The sequence below is a fragment of the Chaetura pelagica genome, unplaced genomic scaffold, assembly GCF_000747805.2.
Source record: "Chaetura pelagica isolate M959 unplaced genomic scaffold, ChaPel_1.0 scaffold47, whole genome shotgun sequence".
Taxonomy (NCBI): Eukaryota; Metazoa; Chordata; class Aves; order Apodiformes; family Apodidae; genus Chaetura; species Chaetura pelagica.
In genome coordinates, this window is record NW_009954140.1 from 3,985,451 (window position 1) to 4,008,989 (window position 23,539).

At 35.9% G+C, this 23,539-nt stretch overlaps 1 protein-coding gene across 1 annotated transcript in view; it reads left to right on the plus strand.

Annotated features, from left to right (window-relative positions):
* Positions 1 to 23,539, plus strand: part of HELZ (helicase with zinc finger) — a 67,846-nt gene that overhangs the window by 15,703 nt on the left and 28,604 nt on the right. Inside the window, exons 10-17 of the mRNA XM_010002700.1 lie at positions 1,132 to 1,399; positions 5,713 to 6,046; positions 10,836 to 10,966; positions 13,423 to 13,602; positions 14,135 to 14,236; positions 19,473 to 19,651; positions 21,393 to 21,511; positions 22,855 to 23,000. Of these exons, the coding sequence (XP_010001002.1) occupies positions 1,132 to 1,399; positions 5,713 to 6,046; positions 10,836 to 10,966; positions 13,423 to 13,602; positions 14,135 to 14,236; positions 19,473 to 19,651; positions 21,393 to 21,511; positions 22,855 to 23,000 (1,459 nt within the window). The remainder of the gene's footprint in view (positions 1 to 1,131; positions 1,400 to 5,712; positions 6,047 to 10,835; positions 10,967 to 13,422; positions 13,603 to 14,134; positions 14,237 to 19,472; positions 19,652 to 21,392; positions 21,512 to 22,854; positions 23,001 to 23,539) is intronic.

Here is a 23,539-nt window from a genome sequence, read left to right on the forward strand (position 1 = left end):
ATTTCAAACACAGAAACCACACAAACATGTACTTCTTGCCATACAATTGTAGCTACGAATATGGTTCAGGCTTGAGGAAGATACTTAGATGTGGCTTCTTAGTGAACATACGAGATTAATCAGGAAGATAAGCTACATTCCTGTAGTAATAATCAAGCTGAACTGAGATTTCTTTTGCAAAGAAGCTGTTTTTCTTCTATTCAGAATAAAGACAGTCAAGATGATGTTAAGTGTTCCATTTGAATTTGAAAATGTCTTTTTCACACATTTTTTTCAGCGTTGGTGTGATATCCTGGATACCTATCTTAAACCTTACTCAGAGATAATACATTAAGAGATCATAGCTTCACTTTAAATGCCAAATATTTTAATCTTGCAATCTAACTGCAATTCTGTTAACTGGTGTACTGTTGTCATTGTGTTTTTGTGGTGTAAATGCATATATTACGGGTGGCTGTAGACAGTGCTGGGTTTTCTGTTTCTCATTTAAACTATGTGATTCCTGAAATTAGGTTACACTGAAAAGTTAATTTCCTCTTAATTTTCCAGCTTTAGATCATGTTAAGTTACATTTCCAAAATTTTGCCTAGCAAACTAACTCTAGATATTTAATGCAACTGTCTGCAGGATCCACGTAATACGATACTGTAGAAATTTTTTTAAGGGCTTTCACAGTTCTGCAAATTTAATTATTTCTTTCTATCTAGTTTATCAACTTTTTAAAATCACCTTCTAAATGTTATAGCATATACTATAAGATTCTTCACTACTTTTATTTTTGAAATGAGATGATGTTGCAGAAACCATATTGTCACAGCAAGTCCTTCAAAGTTGCTTCTATTTAATATTCTGATATTCTAGAGCACATTTATTTTCTGTTATTGTTTGAGATCTTGCTCTCTGTGTACACCTGGAAAGCAGGGATAGCAGTGAACTTACCAAAGCTGTTTTAGGCAGAGGAGACTCTTACCTACATTAAGTTCATTATTTAGTTCATCTCTGATGGGATTCTTTTTAATAGTGGGGTTTTTTTGTGTTGGGTGTTTGTTGTTTGTTTGTTTTTTTAAATACAAACCAAACACATAGTGAGTTGAAACGGATTTCCTTTCCCTGTCATGTATCTATGTCCAGATCTTGAATACCTGATGCATGCACGGCAACAGCTACTAACCACAGCCAAGCGTTGGGATTCTACTTCTAAGACTATTGTAGAATTTGAGCCTAATGAAACTACTGAATTGGAGAAGAGCCTTCTTACCAGATACCAAATCCCTCTATCTGCTGACCAGCTATTTACACAATCTGTGCTGGACAAATCATTGACCAAGACCAACTATCAGTCACGGCTACACGACCTCCTTTATATAGAGGAAATAGCACAGTATAAAGAAGTTAGCAAGTAAGTGATGCTTTCATAAAATTACTTTTTTGATATTCCTTGCTGTCCCATTAAAAAGAGAATGACAATTTTTTTCTTGAAACCTACACAATTATTTAAGATAGAAGTCTTCCTGCTTCTTGGAAATCAAATGGTTTAGGAATCTGGAAAGAGTAACTTTTGATAAAAGTCACTTGCAGTTAACAAATGTAAATTACTGATATTACTGATATTAATTTAAAACAAATGGTATGTGTCAGTCTATGCTTATGATTGGAGGCCCTAAACAGCTATTGTACATTGTTTTGTTAATATCTGGATAATAATAAATTATTTTTGTTTACAGTTTTTTGGCTTTCTATACAAGAAGATACTAGTATTAGGAGTTGTATTTTTTGTTCCTTGGTAGAAGTAGGTTATAACTAAGTAATATATGATAACTAAATAATATATGAAGTCTTTGTGTAAGATGCCTTGAGGGAGTGTTAATTTTTTTTTTCTTTTTAAGAAAAGGTTGAATTGTGGGTGGATCAAGCTCTAATCTTATGATGATGTGGCAGCTGACTTTATTATAATTCTTCCTTAAATAGGCTGAAAACCAGCTTCTGAATAAAATTCCTAATAAAGACATATAGTATACATTTTTTGTTTGTTTTGTACTGTACTATATATGTATTTTTGAACTGGATAAGCTGCATGATCTAATAGAGAGATAGGAAGAAGATAGGAGTTTGCCATGTATGGACTCTCACGAGGCCTTTTCTTCTGTAGTTTGATATTTGTGGTTAAAAATTTTGCCTGCAGTCATTTGGCTGTTCAAAAAACGTGCAGAAGTGGCACTTCAGGATGTGGTTTAGTGGGGTTGATGGTTGGATTTAATGGTCTTAGAGATCTTTTCCAACCTTAATGATTCTATGATTCTATAAAAGAGTTTTACAGTGTTGCACTACTCCGAATGGAAAGTTAAAAAGGAATAACCTCCCTTTAACCTAATTTGGTAGCAAATTGAGTTCTATCAATTACCCAAGTTCCAAATCAGAAATGTCTTTTTTAAGGCAAACCACTCCTGGAGCTACAGAGGTTCAGTTGAATCACCCCTCTAGGATTTAGGAAGAAATACTATTACTAGTTGTATTTCTAATGCTTTCAATGCAGAAAAAATGGTTCAAGTTCTTGTTTGTATCTCAGATGAAGGGCAGTACATTTGAACTATTTTTCTTCGTATCTTTCATTTCTGCTGTGCTCTGCTCTTGAGCTGGAGTCTAACGTACAGAGGAATCATGCTTGAACAGTTTTCACCATACAGAAATAATCTCCATCATAAATATTTATAATCAGGTTGACTTTTCTAAGGCTTTTTAAAACAAGTGGGTTTCAGTAAACACGAAATATGATATAAAAGTAAACAATACTTTTACAGAGTGAATTTTCACGTTGAGAAATACACTCTGATGTCTCATAGGAAACCAAAGAGCAGTATATCTGTAGAAATGAAAGAAAATATTATTTGTCTTTGGACAGTTTGATGCAGCAATAAGTTATTGCCCTTTTCCTATCTAGTAGATTAATACAAGTAAATTTTAATAATGTTCTTGAAATCTTCTGTTTTGATAGCATTGATGACAGAAACATTCTTTTGATCTTGTAGCTGACCCACTTTATTACAACTATGCTCAAACTAGCACACTGTTCTGATCCTCTGTGGTTAAGATCACACACTTGGTATTCGCTAGTGAAGTGTCAGGGTTGCAAGCCTAGAAATGCGCCCAGAGGTACAAACGTGAGGAGGTTGTCACAGCTCTGAAGTGATGCAATGAGTGAAGATGTTTCTGAGCTGCTGCCACTGATGAGTGGATATCCTAAGAGGAGTAGGGTTGTCAGCACGGTCCCTTCTGACAAGACTGGAAGAACATGAGTGTCTGCAGCTCAGATTGATGTGAATTGTTGGGTTTTAAGGATGTTGGTGATTTCTCACTTTTTAGGAAAGCACTGTTTCAAACTATGTGGGATCACCTGAATGGAACTACTGAAAAGTATTGGATGAAGGTTGCAGTGGCTTTAAAAAAGTCTTGAACTCATTTATAAGTGACATCATTCAGGATAGTCTCAGAGAGCTTTACTTTTAAGTCATATTTATTCAAATATTTCAAGAGGCATTCAGAAAAATGAGTACGTCACAAAACACAGTAATAAAGGCTAGTGTAAAGAAGCCACTGCTGTCTTAATTTCCAAATTCAAATAGATTCTATAAGAAAAAGCAAAACAATCTTGATACTAGCTTGTTATGTGGAAAGTTTTGCCCTACAGACAACTGTTGATATTTTAAAAACAGTATAGAATTGTTAGAGTGTCTAGAACATGCTGTGTATTTTCTTGCATAAACATTTAGTTGTGTTTGGGGTGACATGTAGCTCCTTCCATGCAACACACTGTCTGCTCCTAGAATTAGAGAGTAAATTTATCCTCAAGGCTGTGAAAGCTTAAAATACTGGCTCTGGTGGAAAACAAAATTGCCCTTGTCATTACTGTTGTCTTACTTCTATCAATACATGGGTAGGTGTCACACTGCACACCCCCTTTGAACTCTGTGTATAAATGTAAGAGGAAATGTGTTGAAGGTACTTTTAAGAAAGTGTTACATGGAGCTTTGTTCAGAATGGGTTTATTTGCCTTTGAGGAATTTGTTTGCATTGCTGCTGGATGGATTAATTTCTGTGTTTTTAAATACGAGAGACAGGCTTTTTCCTAAGCTGGTGTGAGTAACACTGCAGTTAGGCTGGGATGTCACAGTGTTTAGGGGGAAACCTAGGTTTGTGTTTGTTCAGTTTATTTAAGCCTGACTGAAACCAAGCAAGGGTAAAGAATGAATGAAAGAAGAAGCTTTAAATTTTTTTTACAGTTATCTATAGAGGATTTTGTAGTTTAGCAGTTTGCCAGAAGGTGTCACCTTACTCAATAGAAATTGCTTGATAGTCTCTAAACTTGAGATTCCCTTTAGCACAGCAGATTCAGTTTGGTCATTTGTAAAGACCCTAGTTTGTGCTTTGTCTCAGAATGGCAATTATACTATTTTCAAGCTCATTTTTTACAAATCTGAATTTGGGAATGAGCTGATGCATATACAGTAGCATAAGGATTCAACTTTAGGGAAGTTTTAACAAAATAAATTGACAATAGCGTGTAGTTCTATTTTAGTACTAATGCTGAAGTATTTTAACAATCATCTGAATGAGATATGAGCTGCTGTAGGTGTTGCTAACTTGCCAATAGCTGCTTTGGGGTAGTGCAGAAGACATATAGCGTAGAAGAAAGTTGCTGCTTTGATTTGTTTGGGGACTTTTTAGCCCATGTGGAAACTGGACGGAACACAATTTTAGGGTGCTCCCTGAAGTATGTGCTTTTTTGTCACTGCTGTAACTGTAGTTTGTGGAGTAACCTTTGTGGTTACTGGTGAACTGAAAAATCTGTGTTCAGTAAGAAGATACCTGCTTTTTGAGGGTGGAGAAATGTGAAATTTCAATGTGAACGAACACCTGTATTATGTAAAGAAGCAACTGTTGCCACAAGGGGGCAAACTTGCAGTTTTTGGGCAAGACTCGTGATTTGCCATGTACGAAAAATAAATAAATACATTGATTTGGTAGGTATTTAATTTCCAAGAGAACAGAAATGTTAGATTTTGTTATTATGATTCTTGACACTACAGGGCTTCAGTGATAAATTACCTTTTCCTTAGTTACAAACAGGAAATAGGAGAAGATCAACACATCAAGTAAAACTAGTATAAATGTGAAAAGTATTATAAGAAAATATTTTCGAATCATTTAATAAATTTCTCTGCATTACAGGTAGATGTAGATTACTGTATCTGGTGTGCAGCCTGGAAGAGGTATATGAAATAAACAGGGATCTCACTCTGTTCTTAGCCTGCACATCTCTCCTTGAATCCCAAACATAATCTTACAAACTACTTAAATAGAAACTCTTACTGCTTTGTGACATGCTCAGCAACTCTATTTCACTCTCACTTCTCTTATTTTAGTCTCAGGAAATCTGGTATTTATTCCTGTATTGTGAGGTTGTTTTTTTTTTTAGTTTTTTTTTTTTTAAAGATGTTGGTTCTTTTGAATGTATGTTTTGTAGGCTATAATCAAAGGGAAAACATGTAAACTGTCAACAGCCTCACACTTGCAAAGGGCCAGTTTAACTTGACTTGTTTATTTTACACAAGTTATACACTGGAAATGTGAGGCAGTGAAACCTTCAGTTGGAATGCATGAAATTTCTGAATCTGAAAGCATTTTTCTTTACTTACTCAATGCTTTCTCACTTAGGTTCAACATAAAAGTGCAGTTGCAGATTGTAGCAAGCTTCATGCTCACTGGTGTTTCTGGAGGTGCAAAGTATGCCCAAAATGGACAACTTTTTGGCCGCTTCAAGCTCACTGAGACACTTTCGGAAGACACTTTGGCTGGACGGCTGGTGATGACCAAAGTCAATGCAGTTTATTTATTACCTGTCACTAAAGAGAAGTCAGCACAGACCCAAGGAACCAAAGAGAAGGTTTATGAAGCAGCTATTGAGGAGAAAACAAAGGATTATATCTTCTTGAGGGTATCCAGGGAATGCTGCGAAGAACTTAATCTTCGGGCAGATTGTGAAATGCAGGTGAGTCTGAGTGAAAGTGGTTTTGGTGTGGGAACTGTTTGCATCCTGTCTGTTTTGGTCCCATCCAAAATAATTGCTTGAAGATATGAAAAGGAATTCTGTCATTCATCATCATACACAGAATTTCAGATACATAAATATACATGTATATACATGTATATATACATAAATATACATGTATATACATGTGTGTGTGCACATGTTGTACATATAAATGAGTCACTTGGGAAAGAAATTAATATTTTTAAATGGTTATAGAGTGAAAATACATGTAAAACAGTTCAATTTCTGGCAAAATTCTTCTGAGAAGATTAGACATTGTGGATTCCACTATTTGTTTCTAGGCCTGAGGTAAGATTAATTTTTAGTAAAGTCTGTTGAGGTATGAATGGTCCTTGTGTTGCTTTTTGCATTTCTAGCAGAACAAGAGGGATATTGTCCTTCAGTGGAAAAGTCCTCAAATTACAGTATTTCCCTGATGAAGACAGTGAATGTTGGTAGATGGAGGCATTAAATGCTTCTGTGATACATATGCTGTGTTTCAGAATGATAGCACTTGTCTGCATGGCTCTCACTCCTCTGACGCTTATATCGAAGAGGGATATTTCTCTCTCTTGAAGAGGGATATTTCTCTCGAAGGCATTCAGTCACAAAATGAGGAGTTGTAACACTTTTGCTAGAGAGAAGAATGTTGACAGTAAGGTCAGACTGTAGTTTACAGTGAACATGAAATGCGTGAGGATACTTTTCGTTTAATATTGTGTAGATTGCAGGCAAGATAGTGTATTAGGTATAAGTGCATGTAAGAGAAGACTAGTTAAGTTAAATACTTAAACTCCTTACCCATCCCCAGTGTGTGTCTGCTGGAGACCTTATGATAGATCTTGTTACCAAACAGAAATAATCTCATATATTGGGCACTGGAGTTGCTTGAAATGAATGTATTTTCACCAACACATTCTCCTCCCACTCATTTTGTTTTGGGGAAACACAAGGAAGAATCCTAATGTCTTAATTTAACATAGGTAATTAGCCTGGGAAGTCATGTTGTTCTGGGGTCTTGGTTTTGTGTTTGTTTTCTTAAAACAATAATTAAACTTACTAACTGGTGCTATCAGAAGCTGCAGTGGAATGCAAAATGAGCTGAGGCTTCAGCAACAGTCTTATTTTTCTTTGAGTGTCTCATAAAACTTTGCCTGAGGTAGCAAATCTATCCTGCATTAAAAATTGGGTCCTAAAGTTATTTGTAAAATCATTTAGTATTTCATACTAAAATCAGTAATCAATTCATCAGTGAACTGGTGGTCAAATCCTTCAAGTGTTACCTGTATTTTAATGAATTCTAATTCTGTTTTCTGATTAAATATTGACTGAAAATTTGGAAAGGGATCCTCAGTTTAGAACACAGGATATTATCATTTGGATGTACAATGTTTTTATTAAAGGTGCTGGAAATTTTGCTATTGTCTTCAGTAGAGTTACCATTCCCCGTGTGTTTCTTACACATTGACAGCATTGCTTTTTGTTTGGTGTAGGTTTTGGATAAGTTAGGTAGTTTGCTTCCTTTCATCTTCGAAGAATTCATCTTGGAAATTTTCTGAACACTTTTTTGCCCGTTGTCCTGGCTTAGCTATAACGAATACACAATCTGCTTTCATCAAGTGCACCATTCATGAAGGTGGGATGGAGTGAACTGGTTCTTTAAAGCCCTTTGGCTACTGCTCCTTTTGGTGACCAAACTAATATGCAACTGGTTTATTTTTGGAGTAGTTACTCTGTTCTGTCTCCTCTTCTGTGTATCTGGCAAGGGATTAACTTCCTTTCCCACTGTTTTCTTATTGTGGAATACCTCTTAAAGCAGGTTACATGCCTCTCCTTCACAGATGGCCTCATTCATTACTCTGCAATAGCAAATGTGACTATTTGATTCTATCCAAACTGGATTAAAAACAACAAATCACAAGCACTTAAAGAAGGAGGTGAATGCAGGTAGATAATAAGAGGTATTTAGTGCTCAGCATCTTGCTTGGACTCCCAGAAGGGACTTATACAGTGTTGCTGAGATGAACATCACAGGTTTTCTGCATTTAAATTACCAGTTATTTTGAGTGGTCTTTTGTTAGCCTTGGGTCTGTCTGAGCAAAGATATTTTTCCGGTAGACATCAGACTGTGAGGATAGGACCATCACTATTGGTGTGGAACTCTTTTCCAAACATCTGTGGGACTTCATTGGGCCAACAAGTGGGCACTGGGTGGAGATGAGTTGGGCAGAGCTTTGGAATGAAGCTGAGGTCCCTTTTGGTTGGGATGAGCTGGGGTTGTGTTTCTTGATAAGTGCTTCTGAGGACCAGGGTGTTGACTGCAGTAATGGGATCGGCATCAACTGCCTGGTGGAACAGTGTGTGTGTGTAAAATTCTTAAGTGTTCCAGTCCTAGCACTTCCTATCCCTTCAGTGAATGCTATGCTTGATGTTGTACAGATTTGTTACTGCCCTTTCCTTCAGAGTTTCAGTTATACTTCTTGCTGTAAATGCAAGAGTCAAGACAAATATTTAATGTCTCCATATCTGCCAGAGACTGAAGTTAACGTCTGCATTCTGCACTAATAGAAGCAAACATTGTTTATTTACAGCAAAGCTAGTGTTGGTTTTACGTGCTAAGTAATAATTTGAAGAGTGGAATATTTAAATGTACTAGAAATAAGAAAATACTAAGTTCTGTATTTTGGAGATCTTTTTGAAAGGAGGTGAATGTTGAGTAGTGACCATTACTGGTGCACAATAGGGTTTTTACTGCTGTGATCTCTCTGGTAGGAGGTGACCTTGTGGGTAGATAAAGGAGTATCAGGTTCAACAACAAATAGTTAAATCTGGAAGGCTAAATTACTCCTCCATGGGAGGAATTCTCCAGAGGAGAGGTTAATGAGATAAGTTTGTATGGGTTTGAATGAGGCATGTCGTGTTTAGAGAAGTGATTGTGCTTTTCCAGGTCTTTATTTTCCTTTTGTCTCCCAACTTTGCTGTCTTATTTTGATATCCACAGGGTTCTTTAAGAAAACAAATCGGTTTTTGTTTCTAACATGTAAGGAAAACTTATTTTAGTTGACAAGGACTTTGAAAGGCTTTATAGAAGTTTTCAGGAAAGATAATTACAAAAATATATTCTAGTATTGCTTTGTGTTTATTGAAATTTCTGGTTGGTGGCAATAATTATAATGAGATTACAGTGTGATTAAGCATAGTAGGCTGATTTAGAGAACCAATGAGTGCTACAGGAGAAAATGAAAAGATCTCAGACCAAATTTTTGCTTTGAGCATTGAGGTACAGTTCGAATGGCTGCATCAACTCAGTGGATGTTTCTCTGAGATGATGTGGGATGCTCAACCACAGCTTTGCCCCATCTCTTCAGCAGTGGGTGCTGAGCTACCAGCTTCAGCTCATCTTCACTCTGACCCTGTTTTTTTGTCTGCTGATTGATAATACAAGTCCAACTTCTGTAAAGTGGTTGTGAAAGCTGTCAGTAAAGATGACCATAGACATGGTCACTGTAAGAGGTGTGGTTTCCAGGTGTATGAGGGCTGCTTTTCCAGACAGGTTGCAATCATTTGGCTGCCTGTTTGCATGCTCACAATTAATTGTGAATCTCAGAGAGGTACTTAATCCTGTTTAATCTCAAAATGCTGATTAGCATTGTAGCACAGTAATTACATAAATATTTAGCAATAGATAGTGATGCTTTGGAAAGAAGAAAAGTGTCAGTCACTTGGAGGTTTTCAGCAGTTTGGGTTGTTCTTATGCTGTTTTATATTAGGGCAAATCTGTGTCAAATTTTGTGTAAAGCCTTCTTTGTTGTTAACACATTTCTTAGGAGCAATGCTCTGATCAGATTAATTTTGTTTTGGAGAGATTAATAATTGCAAATTTAAATATGTGTACATGATAATCTGAGTGAACTGGTTTTATGAATTGTTTCCCAGGAGCTCCTTTTATCTACTGTTCAAATTTAGGATGTGTTTTTCTCTTTGCTCTTTTATTGTATGTATGTATGAACTAATTTCACTATCCATTGTTCAGTCCTGAGTTTAATCAGGGATGTTAACGTGCTCTGCATGTTTTTTCTGGCTTTGTACCAGAATTTTGTTGTCATTATCTGCTCTTTACTAGAATAAAAGTGTAAGTAATTGAGAGAAGAAAAAAATGAACGTATCGACATGGAACAAATTGTTAGAAATTAACTTTTGGAGGCTTCTCGTAATTGAAAATAAATTACAAGTTATATCATTCCAGAATGCTTGACTACAAATAAATAATGTTTGGGTCATTTTTGTGCAGGTCACACATCTATTTTATTTAATTTATTGATCTTTAAAAAATTTCTTGCCTGTCACTTTTTCGAGGCTGTTCTTACACTAAGCAGTGCAAGCTTGTATTTTTAAGAACAACTTTCCACGAGCATTTTTTTTATATCCAACACTATTGCAAGGATGTTTTTCCTTTTATTTTGTTCTGAAAGTGCAGTGGAATTTAGCCTTAACAGTCAAACAACAAAATTACATTAGAGCAAATGCTGAATTTATCTTCACTTCCAAAAAAAAAAACCAACAAAGGAACAAGTTAATGTTACTGCAAATCTTTTGATTTAATGATGTTTGCTGATTTCTTCTGAGAGTCAGTAGTTTACAGGAAGATAAAAATATATCATATGCAGCAAAGTCTAATGAGTGTTTTCTAAATGAATAATTTTTGGTTCACCTAGTTGTTTGTTTGTTTGTTCTTTTTGCACTGCAGGTTGAACTTCAGTTTCAGTTAAATCGCTTACCCCTCTGTGAAATGCATTATGCCTTGGACAGGATTAAGGACAACAGTATTTTGTTTCCAGATGTCAGCATGACTCCCACCATACCCTGGAGTCCCAACAGGTACAAGAATACAAACATTTTAATATCAAAGATTGTATGGTAATGCAGTACTGAATTTCTCATAACAGATGGCTGAAATCTGCCCTCAAACAGGGAACATGCCTTGCTCTTCATTAGTGGTGAAAGTAGTTCAGAGAAGGAAGTGAAACTGTTCTAAATAAAACAAGAAAACTGATCCTCTGAGGATTAGAAGTTGTTGATTGGTTTTCCCTGTGGTTGAGCTGTGGTTTTATAGGCATTGCAGTTGTATTGTAGCTTTATAAAACAAATCTGCTATTTAATGCTTTGTTGTTCCTCGCTGAAATATGCATTATACTTTATAGGAGTGTAAATACCAGTTAGAAGGAGTTTGCTGAGCAGCATCTCAAGCAAGGAACTATCAATTAGTACCTTTGGACTTTGAAGTAATGAGTCCAAATGTGGGCATATCACTGAGGGAGTGGCTGAGGAAGGTGCAAGATTGATTGGTTCTTGGAAGGACCAGCATAGCACTTGCAAGCAGTCCTGAGATTTTTTGTAGACATGCCCTCCAGTTTCCTTGATGAAACATAAAACCTCTATGCTGTATAAATACTTTTAAAGAAACACTAGGCTGATGCAGTGAAAATAGTTTGTCTCAAGGAGGAAACTTAGGGAAGAGAAACGTGAGGCTGTGTTGCCCAGGGAATATGGTCAGTGTTTCTGGTGCATGGGGGAGGATCAGAGAGGCATGAGGTTTCTGTACTTGGAAACTAGGGGAATGAGAGTATGTGGAACTGAACGTACCTGGAGCGTGCTTGGACAACATAAAAGGAGTCTTGGGGTGGCTTGAAGGTGAGAATTAAGAGTGTAATTGTGATGCAGTCCAAATCAGAAGGTAGCTCAAGGATTAAAAGGAAAACCATCTGGCCAGAAACCTGAGAGCTCATGAGATCAGTGAGATCATGCAAGACAAAAATTTCTGGGGAAAAAAATAATTTTCTTTGGAAGTGTAGGAAGAACAGAGATAATAAAAGGGTGGGTGCAGTGTTCTGGGTGAGGATGCTGCATGTGTCCAAGCTTGGACAGTAAAGGTAGAAAGAAGGGAATGGGTTTTGCATGGAGTTCTGCTGCAAAGCTAGTGGAGGACAGTGACAATCTGCTCACTGACTTTGCTAGGTTTTGCGTAAATCATGCAAAGAAATAGTGTTTAATGCTAGTTTGGAAGTAAGCAGTGATTTCAATGAAAAGAGGGTAAGTCAAGTAAGCTAAAGCTTTCCTCTCTGTCGTATATCAGGAAATTTATGTTTACAGAAATGTACATACTAGATTTAGTTAATATAATTTATTTGTATAATGTTTTATGTTTTTATATACAGAAATGAGAGATATATATATATATGTAATGGATGTAGTTCAGTTTAAGTCAGTGTAATAAGCATGTGTTTTTCCATCTAGTGGCTTGGTTTGCCCTACCTTGAGAATCAGTACTTCTGGCTGACTCAAAACTGTCTTTCCCTCTGTGTTTCTTCTATTTTTGTTTTGAATCCCCATTACTTTCCATTATTTCTTGGAGTGTCCTGCCAGCTTTTTGTTAATAGCTGCCTTCAAAGTGAGGAATTCAGTCAATTCCCTCTTGATCTTGCTCCCTGTTGCTGACTACTGCTGAAGAGAAACTTTCCCAGTCTGTACGCAGCAGAGTGCCTGTAGCAAAGCAGATCACATTACTGAAGTATGGCCATATGTGCAGCAGAGACAGGTGTTTTTTACTATGCATGTCTACTTTTAAATCTGGCAGTGGGAATATTAAAAACTATGTCTACAAATTTTTAACCTCTTACTCTCACTGGGATTTGCTGAAAGCATCTTCCTCTTAATACTGGTATCACTAGCTAGATATGGCAAAATCCTCTTTTTAGACTGCTTTCCCATTAGAGGTATGTGCCTTGATCTCAATAACAGAAAAAGCAAAGGGAAGTTTTCAGTTACTTGGTAGCTGTAATTTTTAAATTGTTTTTATATGTCATTGTAGATAACTTTTACCAAGACCTGGGGTTGTATAACTGTTGTTTTTTAAAGGTGACAATGTAAATATGGCAGGGAAGAAACTCAACTAATGTTACATTTTTGCACAGTAATAGCAGAGAATCACTGTGTGTCTACTTGCCTTTGTTACCAGGTGATGGTGCAGCATATACTTTTAGTAAAATGTGTACTATGCGGGTTATTTCCTGTTAGGTGAGATAATGTAAGTGGAGAATTAGATTAATTTTGATAAAAACCACACAACTAACATATTGCAAACATTATGGATGTTTTGTGATTGTTTTGCTAGACTTGTTGTTTTTTTTTTCAACGTGCCTCAGGATGACACAATCAATACAGTAGCCTGTAAGCTCTTCAGTTTCTTTAAAGCTTTTGAAATCTTATTTCATTTCTGACTGACAGTGGATTGTCACAGCTTCTGTTTTTAAGCTCTGTTGCCTCCTTTTGTACAGACAATGGGATGAGCAGTTGGACCCTCGACTAAATGCTAAGCAGAAAGAGGCTGTTCTGGCTATCACTACTCCACTCTCAATACAACTGCCTCCTGTTCTTATCATCGGTCCCTATGGGACAGGAAAAACCTTCACTCTGGCTCAGGCAGTCAAGCACATACTCCAACAACAGGATACTAGGTGAGATGGGACACTAAATACAGAGCAATACTTGATTAGCAGAGGAGATGTAATTTTTTACTTAAATTCAAGTGAAAGATAGAATATAGATTTTGCATCCAGTTTAAAACCAAAAACCACTCAAGCCATCCATCATTATTTTGAGTGATACAGTAATTTTATCGTTTTAGCCTGTATTTTTCCATTGAGAACAACACTAAAATTGACAATGTATAGAATGACTGTGATGTGCTTGACGTGGAAAGTTTTGCAGTATTTTAGATAATCAAAGCTGTTCCTTACTCCAAATCACGTCTACATTAATAATAACAAAATAATAACTGAAAAAAATTATTTGTACTTTAAATCTTTTAATATCTAAAGGATTTGAGTTGAAGGGCTGAATCGTGGAAATTACCTAGGTCAGTGAGTGGTTTCATTAAAAAAAAATGTGCTGGAAGATTGCCAGTGTTTCCCTTTTTTTGTATTCTACTGCTTTGAATTGTTTTCTGTTTCTTCATTGCTTTTTTATTTGCACCATTTATTCCAGCAGGATTCTCATTTGCACCCATTCTAATAGTGCTGCTGATCTCTACATAAAGGATTATTTACATCCATATGTAGAAGCAGGCAATCCCCAGGCAAGACCTCTCAGGTATTTTTTAATGCTTATTATGTATCTCTATAAAATACTATTCTTAAGAAAAGGTGTCTTTTAAAAAGGTTAAAGAGCCTCTAAAACATAAAAGCATATTGGCATTGCCAGCAGTGCTTTTAAAAATGGACTAAAAGGAATGTGAAACATTGTCAACATACTTTTGGGTAATTTGTTAAATAAAAGTAAAGACATCCTTTTTTAAGCTTTTCTTATTCTAGTGATAATTGTGTCTTTCCTAATAATCAAGCTTTTAATATGCTCCTTTAAAAGCTACTATGATAACATAAACTGAACTTTAATTGTATTTTAATTCTAGGGAATTTTGACTCACACATACAGGGATAATTTGGGGCTACCCACCTTTCTGAAGCAAAAATTTGATGTCACAGGAGCTACATTTTAGAGAATCTGTTTAGAGAATCATGTTAAAGTAGTTTATCCTCTTCTGATAAGTCAGTGTGTAGTCATTGTGTGTGGGGTTAAATGTACTTCACATGGGTATTTTGGGAAAATTAGTTGAGGGGAAAAAAATGAAGAAGGGATGGAAACTTAAGAGCAAGAAAGGTAAACCTGCATAAAAATAGTTAAGGATGATTTATTTATGGGCAGAAACCGTCTGTGCAGATTCTTTTCTGCAGTAATCACAATCTCTATTCTGTACACTGCTAACTTGATGTATATTTTTTTAAATTATGGGTGTAATTTTCTGAATGCCACCATGTGAGTTCATTATAATATTAAGAAAATGACTCTGCATGTTTACTTGCTAGCTGTTAAAAGCCATCTTGAGGTTTTATTTTCTGCAATGTCAGTAAAGGCAATGAAGTGTAAATTCTCTTAGGCTTGCTTCCTTTAGTTGCCATGTGATATTTTACGCACATTGAGGACCTGGCCAAGGAAGAGAAGGCAGCTTATTTTTGAAAAGTTACCTTTGATCTGGTTGTATTTTAACACAGGTTGTTTTGAAGTGATTTGTAAAGCACTTTGTGATGAAAAGCATAATGGTGTCTTAACTTTGGTGGGGCAAAAATGTGTGTAGTTGACACTTTCAGGAATATTAAAATGTGATTTAACAAAGCAAGGAGTGAAAGTTAAATACAGTTTTATTGTGGTTACCAGGCTTTTGCTACCTTCTTTTATGTACTGTATTCAACTATAGTCCAGTCTCAGAAATACTTACATGAACATATATAATCAAAAGTGTGGGTTTTATTCTTACAGTTAAAATATATATATACACATATTTGTCAAAAAAATGACAGCACATAATTTAAAAGTCAGTTTGAATTTAAGTATAATTGTCATAGTATTTGCTATGAAACTTTCGGAAAGTGCTATTGTAGATTGCATGATATTGTTAAAATAGTCATGATACCTCTATAAAAAGCTAGTTTTAGAAAATGGAGGCATCCCTGGAATTGTGTGCAGGTATTTATGGATCCACAAGTATGCATGTTTGCTGATTAAAAAATGTTACAGATGATTGAAAAGCATGTGTTGCTTCAAAGCTGAGTGCATTTCACCCTGCTCTGACAGGAGTTAAAGGGTCAATGTGTCCGAATTGAAAATGAAAACTATGTGAGACTCCTAGAATAAAATTAATTGTGGATCTTTTTTACTGTTGTCAAGATATATTTTCAAATTAAAATAATTACCATTAGTTTGAACACTGAGCCTCTTGTAGTATTTTAGAGGAAACTTGGAGTAGAAGTAGTTAAATTACCCAAGCTGGAGGTGCTGCTTGCAAGGTTTGATGTGTTTCTGAATGGCTTAACAGTTTGCTTTAGATTTTTCTCTTTATTTACTCTATGAGTGATGAGTTGACTCAATAGTAACCTTGCTAAAAAAGTTTTCATAGCTTAGTGGGTAGCACCATAATATTTATGTTGTTTTTAAGGAAAGGAAACGTAATTATTTAACATTGAGAACTGTGTAAAAGTTTATTTCTGTAAATTTCTGTGGGTAAAACATATAATAAATAAATAACCTTTTCAATGATGCAGCTTAACAGTCTAAAGCCTAGATTTTGGTTTTTTTGTGTTTAAATATCATATTATAAATTCATATTTTTTCCTAACAAAATAACCACCTATGCCTTTTGGAAAATGCAGAGGCAGAGTGAACACTGAGAACGTATTTTAGGTCCAAGTTCTGCATCTAAATAAAGACCAGTGAAGCCCGAATGCAAAATTCTCATAGTCCTGATCCCATTAAAAAATTGTATTTGGGGGAAAAAAAAAATGCCCTTGGGTTTGATTAAGTGATTTACCTGTATTGGGGCACACTCCAAAACCTCACTCATGCTGAAGAAACTTGATACTGAAACAATTCTGTTACACGGAAATAAATTAGTGCAAAAGTGTTTTGGAAAGAAAAAAAACAACCCTAACCTACAGTTAGGAGGGAAGAGCCTTGTATCAAGTTCTTGTTAGGTGCCAGGGCACTTGTTTTCAAGTGTGGAGAAGCAGGCACCTTTAGAGGGTGAGTCAGAGCTCTAAGAGGTAGTAATTTACTTCTAATTTCTCTACCCTTTTACTTTGTGGATGTGCTTTTCTCTCTCCATCAAGTGCTAGTCTTCAGGAGGCAGGCTGCTGAGGTAGGCACTGTAGCTAGATACTTCAGATTATCACTGTCTCCTAAGCACTCCAGGCAAGACCGAGGAAGCAGATAGCAGCAGTTTGTATGATTCTGGGCATACAGTGGATGAGATATCTACTGTTAATAATTTTACTTGCATATTTCAAATGTATTTGTGTCTGTAAACTGGTTTTGTGAGTAATACTAGAGGAATTCAAGTTGTTAATTTATCCAGAATTGAAGTCTTGATGTGGGGCATGTGAGGTGTTAAAACATACTCTGCTGTGAGCTTTGGCTGGGTTTTGGTTTTGTAGCTGCAGTTTTTGCTCCTCTTTGTAACCACAGCTGCACAGCAGTAGAATGTGTTGTGGGTTTTGATTAGTAACTGCCTGACTCTGCTGCCATTCAGATACTTTGCTGATTCAGATATTACAATTAGAAGGTTAGTTGCTTGTTTAATCAGAAATTAAGGGTATGTTGCAGGATGAAATGTTATGATTTCTGTTCAGCTGGTAAAACCCGTTTTTGTAATGGGTTCCGCTGGCTTTAAGGAAGAAAACCAAACAAATAATGAAATTATAGGAGATTTTTCTAGCCCAAATTGCACCTGAGAAAGAAACCCTTGTTCAGTGTGCCTTACTTATGTCACGACATTTTTTAAGTAGTCATATCTGTCAGGTGTTTTTATGCCAGTGGTGAATAATAGCTCTGGGATACCTTTTTGATCTCCCATCAAAATAAAATAAATTAATGGGTAAGCAGCAATGCAGTTTGAAATGCTGTCAGCCAATCTGTGAGTCACACATACTTGAATTTTTTGTAATAGAAGACAGTGCATGGTATAATAATGACTAATAACCATAATATTTTGCATTTCAATAGCACCTTTCAACCAAGAATCTCAAAGTGCTTTACAAACATAAAATCACAATAAACTCATTAATCCTCGCAGTATTCCTGTGAGGTGGTAGGTACATGTTGCCCTCAGTTAAGATTGAGCAACAGAGTCATATGAGACCTGAATGTCTGGGATAAATAGACCAGGGGTTATCTTGCTCCTACCACCTTCTTCTAGCTAGTAGGTCATGACTTCATGTTGTTACATTGATCTAGTTTATCTAATAAAGCTTATCAGTTTATGGCTGATAAGAAATTAATATATGGAGGAAATACTAGAAGGTTCTTGTTCCAAGAATGACTCAGGAGTGTGTTGTTTGCTCCTGCACTGAACCCAGCTCCTAACTGGTGTTACCATTGGTCATGAAGTGCCAATTTTGGTGGGCTGTGCTGTCAAATGGAAAAGTCCTTCAGAACACTGCAGTGCCTTTGCACCTCTCTGCATTGTATTTCGGGCTTATTGTCCAAAGGGGACATTGTCTTTTCACAAACTATACTAATTACCATCATAATAATTGTTTCTTTCATGTTATATGGAGCTGAGCTGTAATTTTCAAATGTGGGTGGACACATGATATGCAAAGTTCAGGCAGTGCCATCATGTTTTGCACTTACGTGTATAATTACACTTTTCCAAATACTTTGTTAATGATTTGGGATTTGTAATATGGACACAGGATAAATTAATCAGAAGATAATAAATGCTGAGTAGATAAACCAAACAGCATTAAATCCCATATTTTGAGCTGAAATTAGTTTAAATAATTTCATCTGAATTTACTTTGGAAATAAATTAAAATATCTTTAATTCTCAATATTACTGTTTATACGATAGTTTCCTGTAGGTTAAAGGTTCCACTTTAGATTCACAGTTCTCACTTGCCAGGGATCATGTTTTTGAGGAACATAGAGAAGCCCTGTGACATCCTTATCCAGACCCTCAGCTGATGTGGTTTGGTGTGTTTCTATAGACCTCTGCACAGTTACTTGTGCTCTGTTTTCTGGGGTGTCTTCTCTGCTCCTCTCCCATTTAGCTAGATTGGCTGTAACATTTCATCACTCTTTAAATAAAAATTAATTATTGATCTCACGATACAGTGAATAAAATTATCTTGTGTCATGGAAAGTTATTTAAGTCCAGTACTTTGCTGACAATGTCCTAACAATGACAATGTTTTAGACTCCAGCCATCCTTTTTGGCACTGTTTTCTCATTCTTTTATACAGTGTATCATAGTTATGGCCCTGCATGATAAAAAGATGAATATCCTGATTGTCTTAGAAGATGTATGGTATGTGTAAAACCACGTACAGGATCTTATTAATGTCTTTTGAATTTATTTATTTTTTTAAGATCCCATGGCTGCTGTTGATGAAATGTGCAGACCACTCCAGCTCTGTCAGTTCCAAGATTATGGGTTATATTTATATTTCAGCTGAGGAAATATTTCTTTAAAATCAATTAACTGATAGCTTAAAATGAAATAGACATCGATGTGAGGGTCACAGAACTTAAACATATGAAGAGTTCAGAGATTTCCATCTCTAATTTAATCCTTGGTAACTGTCTGTAGTATTGCACTGCAGCAAGTAATGGAAGGTAAATCCAAGAAATTTTGGCATGTAATTCTGCCTAGTTGTGATGTTTTGCTTCCTGAAGATTACATTTACTTACCAGAAAACAGAATATTAGCATTTGAATATTAGGCTGTCCCTGTGTTCCCACTGTCCAGAGAATAAGCCCCCTTTTTCTTTTCTAGGGTATATTTCAGAAATCGCTGGGTAAAGACTGTCCACCCAGTTGTGCATCAATACTGTTTGATTTCAAGCACACATTCCACCTTTCAGATGCCACAGAAAGAAGATATTCTTAAGCAACGAGTAGTAGTTGTTACTTTAAATACATCACAGTATCTATGTCAACTGGATCTTGAACCAGGTAGGACAATTGCTAAATAAAGAGTGTGTGTGCTGCAGAATTACCTTCCTCGTACCAGAGTCAGTTCCTTACCCAGTTCTCTGAACTCTTAAAAAAGATAAATAATGATCATCCAAAAACCATCTTAACTTTTTATAATGAATGTTTGTTATAAAGTATCTATGTAACTGGATCTTGAACCAGGTAGGACAATTGCTAAATAAAAGAGTGTGTGTGCTGCAGAATTACCTTCCTCGTACCAGAGTCAGTTCCTTACCCAGTTCTCTGAACTCTTAAAAAAGATAAATAATGATCATCCAAAAACCATCTTAACTTTTTATAATGAATGTTTGTTATAAAGCTGTAAACTGCTGCCATTAAAATTAACCTCTTGCTTGTTTGTTTTTTTTTCCCTTACTAAAAAAAAAATAATAAATAAGCAGCACAATCTGTGATCTGGTGTTTTTGAGATCCAAGAGGGAAAATTCTGTTTGAGATTCTGACTTTGAATATTATGCTCATTAAGGTCACTACTCAGTGGAGCATGTAAACATAAATACACGCAAAGAGCTTTTTTATTTCTTGTTTTGTGAATTGTTTAGCTTTGCAAACAACTCCCACACATACAGACCCATGCTATGTTAACATTATACTTCTAGGGTTGTTTTCTAAACTGAAATATTTCTAAGCTGACTGATTTTTTGGGGGCAGAGGATGCTGAGGGTTTATTGTTTTCTTGATCTCCAAATTAAATCCATGTTCTTTTTGGAGAATGTGGAATTTCTTTATGGAAGTTGTTATAATTAAATTTTTATAGCTACATTTAGACATTTGTTGCAATACAAAAAACTAGCACAAAATTTATTGTAAATATTTTCAGATCTTCAGAAGGAAGGAGCTGCTTTGCTTGGCAGTGAGCAGTGTACAGTCATGCCATAGTGAAGTGTGTGCAGCTCTGTGGAATTAGTGTTTTCCAAAGAAAATTACTACATTTTTATAATCTTAATTGGATGGTACACTAAGTCCTGTAATGCTTTGTTTTAAACCTTAATACACATGAATATATAAAACCACTTCTATACCTATTCTGTGTTTCCATTTCATAAAATATAAGTCTGCTGTGGCCCAGTTTTTTTCAAGTGCATGTTATGAAGTGCATAGATCCCCCCAACCTTTTGGTCCAATATTATCATAAGGTTGAATTTAAATTTTCCTTCAACTTCTGTTCCTTTTTTCCTCCCAACATTCCTTAAAGCCCATAACCAGCAAAGTGCTCAGGTATGTGTGCAATTTTAATGGGAAATTTAATGCATAAAATAGTTAACAGGACTCAAGTACATGAGGAAGTCCTTTTCATTGTCATTGTTCAGTGCTCTTCAAGCCTCATGGTGATGAAAAGATATTCAGGTTTGAGAAACCTACTGAGAGAGGTCTGCCAAGAGACATTTCCTCTTATATAAGGAGAGCTCAAATGAAACACTGATTTAACTTCATGTATATCAGAAGAAGGAGGCAGATCTCTGGGCTACTGCTCATGTCACTGGCAACCAGTTGACCACTGGTGGTCACTTGATGGGTGTGAAAATTGTTTCTATGGTTTCTAGTAGTTGCTAGAAATGAATTTGTCTAAGCCATACTGAATTTTTTCTAGTTTTGGTTACTACCAGAATACAGAAATTTCACTGCAATTTCTTTTTTTACTATCAGGTTTATTTTCTCATATTTCAGGTTTCGTTTATTTGCTGCTCTCTCTGTTTTACAGGGTTTTTTACACACATTCTGTTAGATGAAGCTGCACAAGCTATGGAGTGTGAAACTATTATGCCTCTAGCATTAGCTAATAAAAACACAAGAATTGTCTTGGCTGGAGACCACATGCAGGTAAGAGCTATAGAATTTTTCAATGTAAAGTGCATATGTAGAATACTTATATTTATAAATTTTAAGTTATTTCTCTGCTTCAAATTTCTGTGGCACATGAATACCTGATAAAATCTCCAGTAGACTCAGTGTTTCTTCCAAGTGAGAATATGCTGAACAAGTAAGCGGTAATAGCTGGAAACTAACCAGGGCTTTGTCACTGGGATATGCCTAGGAATTACTTGGTTTAAAGAGTTTAGATGAGTTCAAAATGCTCATTATGTATGTCATTTTGCAGCTTGCAGGCATGAAAAAAGCACACTTGGAAAAGTCAGCCTTACTTGCTTTGTTGATTTAGGCCAGATTTATTTGTTTTTATAGATTTGCCTTTAATTGTCTTGACATTTTACAATAGCAATAGGGTGGATGTTTGCCTTGGTGTAGTAATAAGCTTAGCGTTGCCACCTTATGATTTAGTGCCACTAGATTATTTCATGTCATGATCTTAGTGACCCATGGAAGTGGGATAGTGCTTTTTAAATACAGATCTCAAAAGTGCTTTTTAAGAGATTGGGATTCTTGCCACTTCACACCCAGCTGCATGGTTCCAGTCTGTGTGTCTCCTGTGTGCTGGAGCTGCTCAGTTCTTAGAGAAGCTGCTGTGTGAGGTATTAGAAATAAAAATGTCTAAAACTAATATTTATCTGAAGTGAAACTCAAACTCAGAGTTTGAATCATATGTACTCAGAATGATGAAATAGATCAGCTTAATTTCTGAATTTTAAAATTTTATTTTAAAAATATTTTTTCATCATCTTTGGTTCTGTTTTTCCCTGCTATAATAGATGATGTTTTTATTGTTGAACAAGCCCAGGAGTAGTTTATTGTAATAGTAACCAGGCCACTTAGGTTTTAGTTTTTCCAGTGACCTCCTATTTAAGTTTTAAAATTTGTTACAAATTTCAGTATTTTCTGGTCAGTACTATTTGTGGGGGTAACTCATCTATAAAGTGCTTGTCAGAGTAATTGTATAATGTCATGCCAAACACAGTTTTGGGTGTGGGGTTTTTTTTTGTCAAATAACTCTCTGCTTTCAGTTACTCATCTGTGCAAGCCCCAAAGAAACAACTTAGTGATAAAGGTGCTTCTCTCCTCTTTACATAGTTTCTGAATCTTTTATTGTTCCTTTAAGAGCATGCTGGCATTTCTGTGGAATAGCTGTGGCATTTGGCTTCCACCTGGGAATGTACAGCAAAAGTGAGGTTTCATTTTTGTTTTGATGCAAAACACATAATGTTGGAAGCATGAAATTCCAAGTCCACATATTTAGTTACATTTTCTTTGTATGTGTGTGTCTATTACAGCTCAGTCCTTTTGTCTACAGTGAATTTGCCAGGGAAAGAAACCTTCATGTTTCATTGCTTGACCGACTCTATGAGCACTACCCTGCAGAATTTCCATGCAGGATCTTGCTGTGTGAGAACTATCGCTCCCATGAAGCTATCATCAAGTAGGTGTGAACTTTTTCACTGTATCATGCTTTCCTTTGGCTGGTGTGAGTGACCCAATCAACTCTGAGCCAAGCACAACCAAATGAAGGGAGAAGCGTTATGTGTTACTTTAATGACATCTGAGTTGTTTTAATTTATAGACTAATTCTTAGTAACTAGGTTGAAGTTCAGTCTCCTAGAACAGACGTGGGGGGTCATTAGGCAGTTGTATTACAGACCCTTTGTTTAGGTGGGGATGCTTTGGCTGCAAGACTTGGACACAATAAGCAAAATAACTAACTTACCCCTTTTAACTGTTATGCAGTATATTGAATAGATTCTGTGTTTCTTTGAGCAGTTTCAGGATTTTAGAATTATTGGGGTGGTTTATCTCAGAATGGTGAGCTATGTGCAATGTAAGGATCGTACGGATGCACAACTATGAATTAAAAAAATAGGTCAAATTTTGAACGTTCTTTTCCTGTTGTCGTCTTATTACTTCTTTCAAGACACATTAATCAGTGGGTTTGCATTTTTATGCTATGATAAACTAATGACT